Here is a 14938-nt window from a genome sequence, read left to right on the forward strand (position 1 = left end):
AATGTCAGTCAGAATCTTTTCATTGAGGTTTATTTTTAGGTTTTTTGGTGTTTCTTTTGGTGCTGCTCTTGTTTTCCAGAGAAGGTTCTTATAGTCTCCAACCCTGCAGGGTATAAGATTAACTGATAGTGTTCTGCTCTGAGCATAAGAAAATCCTCCCTCTCAGTATGTAAACTTCTGCTTAAGGAGGTTGCTTCCAGGTGTTGCTGGTTTCCCCTGGTCCAGACTCTCATTTTTATTCTCCCTGGAGTCGCTGGTGACATGCCTGGGAGGGAAAGGGGCAATTGCTGAGCTACATGGATTCAGTTCAGTCAGTCACTCAGTCGTGTCCAGCTCTTTGTGACCCCATGAATCGCAGCACTCCAGGCCTCCCTGTCTATCACCAACTCCCAGAGTTTACTCAAACTCATGTCCATTGAGTCGGTGATGCCATCCAGCCATCTCGTCCTCTGTCATCCCCTTTTCCTCCTGCCCCCAATCACTCCCAGCATCAGGGTCTTTTCCAGTGAGTCAACTCTTTGCATGAGGTGGCCAAAGTATTGGAGCTTCAGCGTCAGTCCTTCCAATGAACACCTAGGACTGATCTCCTTTAAGATAGACTGGGTGGAACTCCTTGCAGTCCAAGGGACTCTCAAGAGTCTTCTCCAGCACCACAGTTCAAAAGCATCAATATTTCGGCACTCAACTTTCTTCACAGCCCAACTGTCACATCCATACATGACCACTGGAAAAACCATAGCCTTGACTAGATGGGCCTTTGGTTGGCAAAGTAATGTCTCTGCTTTTAATATGCTATCTAGGTTGGTCATAACTTCCTTCCAAGGAGTAGGCGTCTTTTAATTTCATGGCTGCAATCACCATCTGCAGTGATTTTGGACCCCCAAAAAATGAAGTCTGACACTTTTTCCACTGTTTCCCCATCTATTTGCCATGAAGTGATGGCACCGGATGCCATGATCTTAGTTTTCTGAATGTTGAGTTTTAAGCCAACTTTTTCACTGTCCTCTTTCCCTTTCATCAAGAGGCTCTTTAGTTCCTCTTCACTTTCTGCCATAAGGGTGGTGTCATCTGCATATCTGAGGTTATTGATATTTCTCCCAGCAATCTTGATTCCAGCTTGTGCTTCTTCCAGCCCAGTGTTCCTCATGATGTACTCTGCATATAAGTTAAACAAGCAGGGTGACAATATACAGCCTTGACATACTCCTTTTCCTATTTGGAAGCAGTCTGTTGTTCCATGTCCAGTTCTAACTGTTGCTTCCTGACCTACATATAGGTTTCTCAAGAGGCAGGTCAGGTGGTCTGGTATGCCCATCTCTTTCAGAATTTTCCACAGTTTATTGTGATCCACACAGTCAAAGGCTTTGGCATAGTCAATAAAGCAGAAATATTAGGTGAGGAGAATTAGTAGGTTCTATTTCTTAATCAGTTTTTTCTAGGAATTTTCTTGTTTTTAGGCTCACCTTTAACCTCACTTCAAGACATACCTGCTGTTTCCCATTGCTGAGCTTTTTGTGAGTTCTGCAGTATAAATTAAGTGACTTGAACTTTCCTGGGTCTACGAAGTCAGTCATTATTTGTCTTTCTACTTTCTAAAATGCTGTTGCTATGAGCTCTCCTCTCATCGCTTTGTCTTAAGGGCCGGTTGTGAGTGTGTGAGAGTCTTTACTGTTGTCTGGCGTCAGCTCAGGAGACAAAGCAGAGCTGATGCACAGCTTCCGTTCTGTGGAAGTCCCCTCACCTGTATTATACTGAGAATCTCAGGGAAGTCACTCTTTAGGTCTGTTCTTATTTGTGTTTGAGCAAATAATATTGAATAAAATGGCTTTCTAATGACACATTTTTGTTTGTTTTAATGATTGCTTCTGATGCTTGTCTGAAAAGTTGCAAAATGTGTTTTATTTTCCTCTTTCTGCCAAGCCTCAGATGTGTTTAACCTAGTTCTTTTCTATTAACTTTGCAGGTCCACAAGTAACGTTTATTTCATTTATCTTTTTTGACCTGGGAAGAGAACGTGAGGTCATACAGAAATGCTCTATATTAAGAGATATACGATAAGCCCTTAGGATAACCACTAAGGAAATAACTTTTTAAAAAGTGAAAAATCATGAAGGGATGTAAGAGTCTACATCAGAAAACATTCACTTACTATTTTTAAAAATCAGTGGAGGAATAGAAGAACAAAAAAATAAGTGACATATAAAAAACAAAAATTGGTAAATGTAAGCCAACTATCCACTCCAGTACTCTTGCCTGGAAAATCCCATGGACGGAGGAGCCTGGTAGGCTGCAGTCCATGGGGTTGCTAAGAGTTGGGCACTACTGAGTGACTTCACTTTCGCTTTTCACTTTCATGCATTGGAGAAGGAAATGGCAACCCACTCCAGTGTTCTTGCCTGGAGAATCCCAGGGACAGCAGAGTCTGGTGGGCTGCCGTCTATGGGATCGCACAGAGTCGGACACGACTGAAGTGACTTAGACTTAGCAGCAGCAGCAAGCCAACTATTATGTCAATATATCAGTAGTAACATTAAGTGTGACTGGCTTAAATAATTCACATGACCAAGATTATCACATGGGTTTAAAAACACAAAAGAGAAGATCTAGCTATATGCTGGATAAGCAAAATCAAGAGTAGAAAAACAATGGAGAGAAATCAATGAATCCAAAAGTTAGTTCTTTGAAAGGATCAACAAAACTACCAGACCTTAGCTAGATTGAACAAGCAAAAAGGAGTTCAGCTCAGTTCAGTCGCTCAGCCATGTCCGACTGTTTGCCACCCCATAGAGAGAATACTGCAATTACTAGAATCAGAAATGAAAGAGGGGAGAGTACTGCCAACCTTACAGAAATAAAAATAGTTATAAAGGAATGTTTATCCTGTGAACATCCGGATATGCGAATAGGTTGGATGACTTAGACAGAATGGGCAAGTTATTTAAACAGTATTCTCTGTACATAAGAACTGACCTAATGATCTATTTCCAGGCTCCTGCCTTCTCCTCTCAAGGATGCAGTAGAAGTCTCGACCTGGAGAAGATGCTACACAATGCAGGAGGTGAACTCTGCCCTTAGTAAGATCCAGCTGGTGGGATATTCTCAGAAAATTGTGAGTGTTAATACGATTTTAACTGATTGATGAATGCTCTTGATTCTTTGGAAGAATTCTATAGTTCCCTTTTTTAAGCCATTCAGTCACTATAAATCTTGTACTAGTACATGGTGGAAAGATAGAACAGCTGTTATTTTCCTCCATCCTTCCCAGGTTCTTACTGGTGCTCTGTCCTAAACCTTATATTCCCTGTCACTCATTAGCATATAATAGGTCAGGAAAAAAAGACATCTCATCCTGTTTACTTTAGAACAGTGACACCATTTTACAGGTTTTGGACTTGTGAAGTAGGAAACAACATCAAAGGGATCAAGAAATAATTCGGCACATATGACTTCTGAGCTCTGATCATGATGAGGGTTCCCATTCCTGTTAACTGTGGCTCAGAGCCACTCTGTACAGAACAACCAAGACATTAATTCCTAACCTGAAAAGGGTTAAAAAGAAAAAGAAGAAGAAAACCTAAGTATTTGTCTCTTTGGCCTATATCATAACATATCCTCTCTGCCTTTTAATGGGTGGGACCTGGGTGCCTGGTGATACGTGGATGGACTGAAATTCTCAGAAATGTGATGAGTAAAAGACTGTAAGCTGTGACCCTCCCATGGTCCCCACCATCTTTCTGTCCTTAAACTTTCTGATTCACTTGAAAGTCGTTCCTAAGTGGAGAAGGGTTTTCTGGGTTTTTTCCCTCTGCAGACTTACCTGGCATGACTGCACCACTGAAAGCTCAGCACACATTCTTACCGTGGTTCTTTTCCAGGAGCTTTTCGGTGCGGTCCAGGTGACTCCCCTAAGCTCTGGCTACGCCCTTGGAAGCTCCAACTGGATCATCCAGTCCCATTATGAGAAGGTGTCTTACGTCTCTGGATCCTCCTTGCTTACCACGCACCCACAGGTAATTCTAAATTCTCCTGTAACAACTCAGGTTTTCAGTTGAAAGTGAAGCCGCTTAGTCATGTCTGACTCTCTGCGTTGCTATGAACTGTAGCCCACCAGGCTCCTCTGTCCACAGGATTTCCAGGCAAGAATACTGGAGTGGGTGGCCATTTCCTTCTTTAGGGGATCTTCCCTACCCAGGGATCAAACTTGGGTCTCCCGCATTGCAGGCAGACTGTATTACTATCTGAGCCACCAGGGAATCCCTGAATTTTCAGTAACTACCCTAAATTCAGAATGTATCCAGAGTGGCGTCAGCTCTTTGTCATTTTTTATTTATTTATTCGTTTCTACAGTAGGTCTTTCTTGGTTATCTATTTTAAGTAGACCAATGTGTACATGTCAATCCCAAACTCCCAATCTATCACTTCGCCCAGCCCTCCCCACCATAACCATAAATTCATTCTGTAAGTCTCTGAGTCTGCTTCCATTTTGTAAATAAGTTCATCTGTATCTTTTTAGATTCTACGTGTAAAGCAGTATCATACAGTATTTGTCTTTTCTTTGTCTCGTGACTTCACTTAGTCTGATAATCTCTTAAGTCCATCCATGTGCTGCAGATGGCATTGTTTCATTCTTTTCAGTGGCTGAGTAATATTCCATTGTGTGTATTTACCACATCTTCTTTGTCCATTCATCTGTCAGTGGACATCTAGGTTGCTTTCATGTCTTGGCTATTGTGAATAGCGGTGCAGTTAACACTGCGATCCATGTATCCTTTTGAGCCATGTTCTCTGGGTAAAAGCCCCAGGAATGGGATTGTTGGCTCAAATGGTAACTTTTTTTTTTTTTTTTTTGAAGAAATCTCCATACTGTTCTCCATAGTGGCTGTACCAATTTACATTTCCACCAGCAGTGTCGGAGGATTCCCTTTTCTCCGCTTCTTCTCTCGCATGTATTGTTTATAGATTTTTTTGATAATAGCCATTCTGGCAAGTTTGAGGTGGTATCTCACTATAGTTTTGATTTGCATTTCTCTAATAATTAGTGATGTTGCACATCTTTTCATGTGCCTGCTGACCATCTTTATATCTTTGGAGAAATGTCTCTTTAGGTCTTCTGTTCATTTTTTGATTGGGTTGTTTGTTTTGGGGGTATAAAACTGCATCAGCTTTTTTCTCATTCTGTGCATTGTCTTTTTTTTTTTTCTTGTAATTTCCTTTGCTGTGCAAAAGCTTTTGAGTTTAATTAGACCCCATTTGTTTGTTTTTGTTTCTATTTCCATTATTCTGGGAGACGGATCAAAAAAAGATATTGGTGAAGTTTATGTCAAAGAATGTTCTGCCTATGTTTTCCGAGTTTTTATAGTATCCAGTCTTACATTTAGGTGTTTAATCCATTTTGAGTTTATTTTTGAGTATGGTATTAAAGATTGTTCTGTCTTCATTTTTTTTTTTAACATGTAGCTGTCCAGCATCATTTATTGAAGAGACTCTTTTCTCCGTTGTATAGTCTTGCCTCCTTTGTTGTAGATTAACTGACCACAGGTGCATGAATTTATTTCTGGCCTTTCTGTCCTCCTGATCCATCCATATATAATTCTTTTTTTCTGCCAGTACCGTGCTGTCTTGATGACTATAGCTGTGTAATACAGTCTGAAGTTCAGGAAGCCTGATTCCTTTTGCTTTTCTTTCTCAAGATTGCTTTGGCTCTTCGGGGTCTTTTGTGTCTCCATACAAATTTTAAGATTTTTTTTTTATCTAATTCTATGAAAAATGATGTATGTAATTTGGTAAGGATTTCATTGAATCTGTATATTGCCTTGAGTAGTATAGTCATTTCAACAATATTGATTCTTCCAATCCAAAAACATGGTATATGTGTCCATGTGTTGGTATCGTCTTCAGTTTCTTTCATCAGCATCTTTTTTTTTTTTTCTTTGATCAGCATCTTATACTTTTTGGAATACAGGTCTTTTGTCTTGTTCAGTTCAGTTGCTCAGTCGTGTCCAATTCTTTGCGACCCCATGAACCACAGCACGCCAAGCCTCCCTGTCCATCACCAACTCCTGGAGTCCACCCAAACCCATGTCATTGAGTCGGTGATGCCATCCAACCATCTCATCCTCCATCGTCCCCTTCTCCTCCTGCCCTCAATCTTTCCCAGCATCAGGAGGTAGGTTTATTCCTTGGTATTTTACTCTTTTTCAATGCAATGGTAAATGGGATTGTTTCTTAAATTTCTCTTTCTGATCTTTCATTGTTAGTGTATAGAAATGCAACAGATTTCTGTATATTAATTTTGTATACTGCAACTTTGCCAAAGCATCAGCCTTTAAAATCTTTCTGATTTTAGTTTCTACAGACATTCTTTTTTATTGTGTAAGAACACTTCACATGAGTTAGGTGCTCAGTCACTCGGTTGTGTCCAACTCTTTGCAGCCCCATGGACTGTGGCCCACCAGGCTCCCCTGTCCATGAGAGTTTTCAGGCAAGAATACTGGAGTGGGTTGCCATTTCCTACTCTAGAACATAAGCTATACCCTTATAATAAAAGTGTAACTGTGCAATACATGGTTGTTGACTATAAGTACAGTGTTGTATAGGTGATCTCTAGAGCTTTTTCATCTTGTTTACCTGAAACTTTATGTCCTACTCTTTATCAAAGTTAGATTATTTGTGTCTGAACATTTAGGATCATAGTTCCTCTATAAGATCATGCTGCCTTTAGGTCACCTCTGGGACTTAAGAGATTTCCCAACACTTCCAATAACCAGAGCCTGATGTGTGTAACAGAGATGGTCGCTCATTTACTCAGCAAATACTAATTTTTTAATATTTACTAAGGGCCCGCCATGTCAAGCACTCATCTAGGTGTTAGAGATTCAGTGGTGGCCCACAGACAAAGTCTCCTCTCACGGATCAGTATTCATATGATGAGAGAGAATGGCATGATGAAAATAAATGAGCAAAATGCTTCCACGTGGCGACACAAGTACTGAAAACAGAGCTCTGTAGAGAGTGCTGATGACTAGTTTAACTTGGATGGTCAGAGAGAGCTTCTGGGGAAACATCTCATTGGAACTGAGACCTGGGGAAATGAGGCATGTAAAGCTCTGTGGGCGAAGTATGACAGAGACGTGGCAGGCGAAGAGCTCCTAACACTAGAACAAGCTGGGCATGTCTGCAGAGCGGAGGACACCCTTGTGATTGCATCATATGAAGTGTGACCATGACATGTCCAAGATGCCAAGCCATGTAGGACTTCATGAGAAGTTTGAATTTTATTTGAATGGATAGACTGAAGCTTTTGGAAAGTTTTAAGTTAGTCATTCATTAACAGTCATATTGGCAAGAAGCTCAGTGTTTAAGTATTGTTATAAGTGTTACTTAACTCAATTTTTTAGATATTTGTGAAGAATTTATTGTTCATTTTCTAAATCTTTTCATGTTTATAAAAGGTCAGTTCAGTTCAGTCGCTCAGTCATGTCCAACTCTTTGCAACCCCATAGACTGCAGCACACCAGGCCATGAAATGATGGGGCCGGATGCCATGATCTTAGTTTTCTGAATGTTGAGCCTCAAGCCAACTTTTTCACTCTGCTGTTTCACTTTCATCAAGAGTCTCTGTAGTTCTTCTTCACTTTCTGCCATAAGGGTGATGTCATTTGCATATCTGAAGTTATTGATATTTCTCCCAGCAGTCTTGATTCCAGCTTGTGTTTCATCCAGCCCAACGTTTCTCATGATGTACTCTGCATATAAGTTAAATAAGCAGGGTGACAATACACAGCCTTGACATACTCTTTTCCTGATTTGGAACCGATCTGTTGTTCCATGTCCAGTTCTAACTGTTGCCTCCTAACCTGCGTTCAGATTTCTCAGGAGGCAAGTCAGGTGCTCTGGTATTTCCGTCTCTTTCAGAATTTTCCAGTTTATTGTGATCCACACAGTCAAAGGCTTTGGCATAGTCAATAAAGCAGAAGTAAATGTTTTTATGGAACGCTGTAGCTTTTTCAGTGATCCAACAGATGTTGGCAATTTAATCTCTGGTTCCTCTGCTTTTTCTAAATCCAGCTTGAACATCTGGAAGTTCACGGTTCACGTACTGTTGAAGCCTGGCTTGGACCATTTTGAGCATTACTTTGCTAGCGTGTGAGATGAGTGCAATTGTGCGGTAGTTTGAGCCTTCTTTGGCATTGCCTTTCTTTGGAATTGGAATGAAACCTGACCATTTCCAGTACTGTGGCCACTGCTGAGTTTTCCAAATTTGCTGGCATATTGAGTGTAGCACTTGCACAGAATCTTCTTTTAGGATTTGAAACAGCTCAGCTGGAATTCCATCACCTCCACTAGCTTTATTCATAGTGCTGCTTCCTAAGGCCCACTTGACTTCACGTTCCAGAATGTCTGGCTCTAGGTGAGTGAGCACATCATCGTGATTATCTGGGTATAAAAGGTGGTGCTAGTGTGAAGAACCCACCTGCCATGCAGGAGACATAAGAGACGTGGATTTGATCCTTGGCTCCAGAAGATCCCCTGGAGGAGGGCATGGCAATCCACTCCAGTATTCTTGCCTGGAAAATGCCACGGACAGGGAGCCTGGCGGGCTACAGTCCATGGAGTCGCAAAGGGCAGGACACCACTGAAGCAGCTTAGCCCAGCACACATGTATCTTCCCGTGTTTGTAAAGGAGGGCGGTGTGGGTTAGACAGGCAGTGGGTGATGGGGGATAGATAACAATGATGATGGATAGATAATGGGTGAGATCCAATCCCATTTTAATGTGAGAAAAAGATTGTTGTAAGTCTAGAACCATAGAATGCTCTGAGCTGTCACTCTGCTTTGTTTTCATACCTTTTTTGTAAGCAACTTTCATTTCAAGGTCTAGAGGGGACAAGTTGCTAGTTTTTCCTATAGCTAGCAGAATTCTGGGCCTTTCCCGCTTGCTAAAATCAAAAGCCCATCAGTGTCATCTTCATCTGCTTCACTGAATCAAAATTTTGTATTGGCAGCTTCTGTCATTACTGATATATTCTCTCATAAAAGACAGAAAGATTACTTGGCTGCCAGTTCTTCCGATTTGTCCTGCTTAGATCAAAGCCTTTACAGTACTATCGATGTAATTTCCAGTAAATTATTCTTAAAAGATCCATAAATTTAAAGGGAAAAATAAGGTCTTGAAAGTAATGAATAATATACCTAAGTAATTAATTTTAGTTTCTAGCTGGCAACCACTATTGTATGTAAAAAAGAAAGTAAATTAGATTTTCTTTTGCCCAGATGATTGGATTCTGTATTGAATTAGCAGGGATAAGAAAAGACTTGTTTTGAAAAAGCTCAGTAGTCTACTTCAGATGTCAGCAAACTATGGTCCTTGGACCAAATTTGATCTCCCACCTCTTTTTGTTAATAATGTTTTGTTGAAATATAGCCACACCCATTGTTTTATGGGTTGTTTGCAGCTGCTTACACCCTGTCACAGCAGTTATAAAGCTAGACTTTATATTAATAGAAAAGGGCCAATTCAGCTTTAGTAATGGAAGCCCAAGAGCTAGGAAGAATGTGGCAGACTGTTATACTGATCTAATAAGCATATGGAAATAAGACTCTGGATTCAGCCTGAAATAGTAAGGATGGAAAGGTAAGTTAAAACATTGGCAGATCTTAAATTCAACAATCATTTCTTGAGTGCCTACTATCTTCAGGGAAGGAAAAATATAAGGCAGAGATTTCATACCTGGATGACTCGGAGAATGGTGATAGTGACATGAATACAGTTGACAAGAAGAAGTTGGCCAGGGGCAGGGGTGGTCATTAGTTGCAGAAGAGGGTAGTGTGTATGATGAATGGGAATTAGAGAGAACATGAGACAAATGGAAATGCAGAGCTGGAGCTTAGACATGAAGGCAAGACTGGAGACAAATTGGAAAGCCATCAGATTTTTTGAAATATAAGTGCTGAGGACTGAAGACTGAGCTGTGGAAAACTTAAATTTTCATAAGAAGTACTTTGTCATTTATATCTAAGTGTATCATAATTTCCTTCTTAATGTTCCTGATTTAAATAACCAGAGGTTATTGTATAGTATACTTTTGTTTGTTTCAGGCCTATCCAGTGTGGTTAGACTTAGGGTTAAACAAGACTTTTGTCATACCATAGTTAGGTTTCAGGAGTCTATTTAATTTTTTTGTATGTTACAATAAGAATTTACAGGTTCATTGAAATTTGTTCAGGCTTACTTTGAAACACAATCCCTTTTTTGTAAATGTTCTACATATGTTGGAAAAGACTGTATTCACTGCTGAATGAAAATTTTTTCCATATATATTTATCCCTTTGAGTTTGTTGTGTTTTTAATTCTCATATCTTTGCTCAGCTACCAGTATCTGAAAAAGATGCATTATTTGTTGATTTATCTGTTTATATTTTAAGTGGTGTACTCAGGGGTATGTGTTCGTGTTATCATTATGTCTTGTTGATCAGAATGTTTCCTTCTATCAGAATGTTTCCTTTTTTTCTCTGTCAAGGCTACATTAAAAGCCAGGAGTCTTTTTCCTTTCTACACTTGCTGCTAGTGTTTTTCATCCTTTTTTCCCCCTACTCTTTCTGTGTCCTTTTTTAGTGAATCCCTTGCAGACAACGTAGTAAAGAATTTTTTTTCTTTTTTTAATCTACAGAGTCTCTTTGATTAGTGAAACCTATTTATGTTTCTTAAATCACTATTTGGGTCTTGTTTTTGCCATCTTCACATTTTTTTAGTTTACTTCATTCTTTCCCCTGTGTCTTCTTGCCTTTTTTTAGAAGACTAAATTTCTTTTTGCAAGTTTGAACATATATGTCTATTTTTTCATTTTTAATTTTATCCTGAAGCATAGTTGACTCATAGGAATCATAGAAAAAGCTGGCTTTCACCCAGCATTCAAAAAGCTAAGATCATGGCATCTGGTCCCATCACTTCATGGCAGATAGGTGGGGAAACAATGGAAACAGTGGCAAATTTCATTTTCCTGGACTCCAAAATCATTGCAGTCAGTGACTGCAGCCATGAAATTAAAAGACACTTGCTCCTTGGAAGAAAAACCATGACAGACCTTGACAGTGTATTAAAAAGCAAAGACATCACTTTGCCGATGAAAGTCCATATTGTCAAAGCTAGGTTTTCCCAGTAGTCATGTATGGATGTGAGAGTTGGACCATAAAGAAGGCTGAGCACTGAAAAACTGATGCTTTCGAATTGTGGTGCTAGAGAAGACTCTTGAGAGTCCCTGGGACTGCAAGGAGATCAAACCAGTCAATCCTAAAGGAAATCAGTCCTGAATATTCATTGGAAGGACTTACACTGAAGCTCTAATACTTTGGCCACTTAATGGGAAGAGCCAACTCATTGGAAAAGACCCTGATTGAGATCAGGAGGACAAGGGGACAACAGAGGATGAGATGGTTGGATGGAATCACTGACTCTATGGACATGAGTTTGAGCAAACTTTGGGAGATAATGAAGGACAGGGAGGCTGGTGTGCTGCAGTCTGTGGGTTTGCAAAGAATCAGACACGACTGAGCTGCTGAGCAACAATAGTCGATTCAGTGTTGTGTTTGTTTCAGGGGTACAGCAAAGTGATTCAGTTACACATGTATCTGTTCCTTTTCAAATTCTTCTCCCTCCTGGGTTGTTACATAATACTGAGCGGAGTTACCTGTGTTACACAGTAGGTCCCTGTTTGTTATCTGTGTATATCTTATTCTTCCAGTTTATTCCCCCTTTTGTTCTTCCTGTGGGTATCTTTATCACTGTCTGTCTCTCCCTCTAGAGCTAGTTTCCTCTTGTCCCTTTCATCTTTTTTCTCTTCTTTCTTCCCACCTCTCCCCTACCCACTGTTGTCAGTAGGGTCTAGAAATTTAGTCTCAGATTATTTAAAACTCCAGAAGATAGTGAAGGACAGGGAAGCCTGGTGTGCTGCAGTCTGTGGCGTCACAGAGTTGGGCATGGCTTAGTAACTGAACATCAACAGGGTGGTGAATGTATTTAGACAACAGTGAATTCTTTTTTATTTTCACCCTTATTTCCCATAAAGCTTACAATCCTAGATTTACTTTTCTTTTTCCAGGAATAATTGAGGAATGTTCACCATGAGGGTCTTCAAATGGTAATCCTTATGAGATTTTGAACTACTGAGGATATGTTTAAATTTTCCTCACATTTAGATGATAGCTTTTATCATTTGGAGAAGAAAATGGCAACCCACTCCAATACTCTTGCCTGGAAAATCCCATGGACAGAGGAGCCTGGTAGGCTACAGTCCATGGGGTTGCAGAGAGTTGGACATGACTGAGTGACTTCACTTTCACTTTCACACAATAGCTTAAGTGAAAGTGAGGGTCGCTTAGTCCTGTCCGACTCTTTGTGACCCCATGGACTATACAGTCCATGGAAGTCTCCAGGCCAGAATACTGGAGTGGGTATCCTTTCCCTTCTCCAGGGAATCTTCCCAACCCAGAGGTCGAACCCAGGTCTCCTGCATTGCTGGCGGATTCTTTACCAGCTGAGCCACAAGGGAAGCCCAAGAATACTGGAGTGAGTAGCCTATCCCTTCTCCAGTGGATCTTCCCTACCCAGGAATCAAACCAGGGTCTCCTGCTTTGCAGGCGGGTTCTTTACCAACTGAGCTGTTAGGGAAGCACTAATAAATGATAGCTTAGATAGATATAAAATTAAAGGGAAAAATCTCTGAACCTATAACCCTATGAAACTATTTCTTCGTTTTCCACTTGTACCCTTATTGCATTGAAGAATTGCAAAGCCCATCAGATTTGTGTTCATCTGTGGGATCTGCTTGTAGAATTTTCCCTTTATCCTCAATGCTCTTAAGTTTCACTGTGATGTATTTTAAATGTATATTTTCTCCTGTTTGTTTTCCTGTCTGTTTTTCCTGTAAGATCTTCCAATTTCCTTTAACATAGAAAAATTCTTTAATCATTTTTTAAATTATTTATTCCTTCTGGTTGATTTTTCTTCTTCTTGTAGAACTTCTAGTATATAGATATTGAGACGTCTGTGTTTTCCATATCTCTTTTCTATTTCTCATCTCTTTACAGCCCCCTGCTTCAACTCATGAGTTCATTCTTTAGCTATATCCATACTGCTCTTCAACCTGTGTATTGCATTCTTTATTTCAATGATTATATTTCCATATGCAGTATCTCCAAATGTTGCTTTTTATACTTTTTTTAATACTTATTTTTATTTGGTTGCACTAGATCTTGTTGTAACACGTGGGATATTTAGTTCCCCAACCAGGGATCGAACCCAGGCCCCCTGCGTTGAGAGCCTGGAGTCTTAGCTGCTGGACCACCAGGGAAGCCCTATACTTATTTTTACTTTATTTACTCATTTTTTTACTGTCTTTGTGCATGGGGTTTTTTTTAATGCACATGCTGCTGTTCCATCTGGTTTGTTGTTTCTCTGTGCAGGGCAGGTTTTTAGCTTGTTGTTCTTAGTAGACGTTGCATTCATCAGTCGTCTGGTTTTATTTCCCTGTCAGCACTTACCACTTACCTGCCTCTCAGGGAAACTGTCTTGTACCTCAGCTCCAGACACTGCTTTTTTCCCAGAAATTGTCTCTCTGACTTGTTACCGCTTAGCCTTGTGGGGTGAAGGGAGTAAGCAGGGGCTTGTGGGTGTGCCTGCACCTTCTGCAAACATTGATGCCACTATTCTGAGTATTTTCTCCCTCGCACTCTGTTGGAGCAGGCTACCGTCTGCCAGGGGTACTGCAGAGGAGAGGAGAAGGGTCAGAGAATTCTCTTCCCGGCCCCTGTTCTTCCCTCAGTGCCCAGCCCTTTTTGGCTCTGGCTCCTCCTCCTCCTGGCATGCTGCAATCCATGGGATCTCAGAGTCGGACGTGACTTTTCCACTGAACAACAGCATCATTTTGTCCGCATTCCAGGAACTATGGTCTCTCTGGGAATTTATTCTAGTTTTTCAGTTTCTCAAAATTTGTTGTTTGCCTTTCTTTCTACACTGTCCCTGAAATTCTACAAGACAGTCAGCAGCTTGTGTTTATGCTCTGTCTTGTCAGGATTTTTCATTTTGGTTTAAATTAATATTATTTTCTAAGTCATTTAGTTGTGTCCAACTATTTGTGGCCCCGTGGACCATAGCCCGCCAGGCTCCTCTGTCCATGGGATTCTCCAGGCAAGAATACTGGCGTGGGTTGCCATTTTCTTCTCCAGAAATATCTGTTAGAACAGTAATTTATGTTTATTATAGTAATTTTGTGTGTTACTGTGTTAGTTGCTCAGTCCTATCCTACTGTCTTCGGCCCCATGGACCCCATAGCCCGACAGGCTCCTCTGTCCATGGGATGCTCCAGGCAAGAATACTGGAGTGGGTTGCCATTCCCTTCTCTTCCTGATCCAGGCATCAAACCCGGGTCTCCTGCATTGTAGGCAGATTCTTAACCATTTGAGCCACTTATTTTAGTAGTTTGGGAAAATATAAAATTCTCAAAAGAAAAAAAATGTAATTATCTTAAGATTAAGAGAGAATTTATAGCCTGCTTTTCTGCTGTTTCTGATTTAATGAACTTTTCTTAGATGATTAGGTCTACTACGTGATATTTGATAGCTACCTAATTCCATCATATGGATATCCAGTAAAGTCTTTAACTATTTTATCACTGTCAGAGATTTAAATTATTTAAAGCTTCCCCCCCACCCCGCCCCTGAACATCATCTTCTTCAAACAGATGTGCCCAGAAAGAGGGCGTTGGATACAGTTTAAAAACTATAATACTATTAGCACAGAATAAACAGTAACCATTGGATGAGTCCCCTGAACACATTAGCAATAACTAGAGAGCACTTTTGGTTATTAGAGCCACAGCCTTTTTGGCCTTGGAAATGAAATTAATGGATTTGCTTGTGCATTGTGAACCAATGTTTGAAC

The 14938-nt window shown here is 40.4% G+C and overlaps 1 protein-coding gene across 2 annotated transcripts in view; it reads left to right on the top strand.

Annotated features, from left to right (window-relative positions):
- INTS9 (integrator complex subunit 9) overlaps positions 1-14938 on the top strand; it is a 125925-nt gene that overhangs the window by 74415 nt on the left and 36572 nt on the right. For both annotated transcript variants that reach the window (XM_061132684.1, XM_061132683.1), the window contains 2 exons: positions 2989-3109; positions 3876-4010. In XM_061132684.1, the coding sequence (XP_060988667.1) occupies positions 2989-3109; positions 3876-4010 (256 nt within the window). The remainder of the gene's footprint in view (positions 1-2988; positions 3110-3875; positions 4011-14938) is intronic.

This window comes from Dama dama, chromosome 29, assembly GCF_033118175.1.
Source record: "Dama dama isolate Ldn47 chromosome 29, ASM3311817v1, whole genome shotgun sequence".
NCBI classification, from domain to species: Eukaryota; Metazoa; Chordata; class Mammalia; order Artiodactyla; family Cervidae; genus Dama; species Dama dama.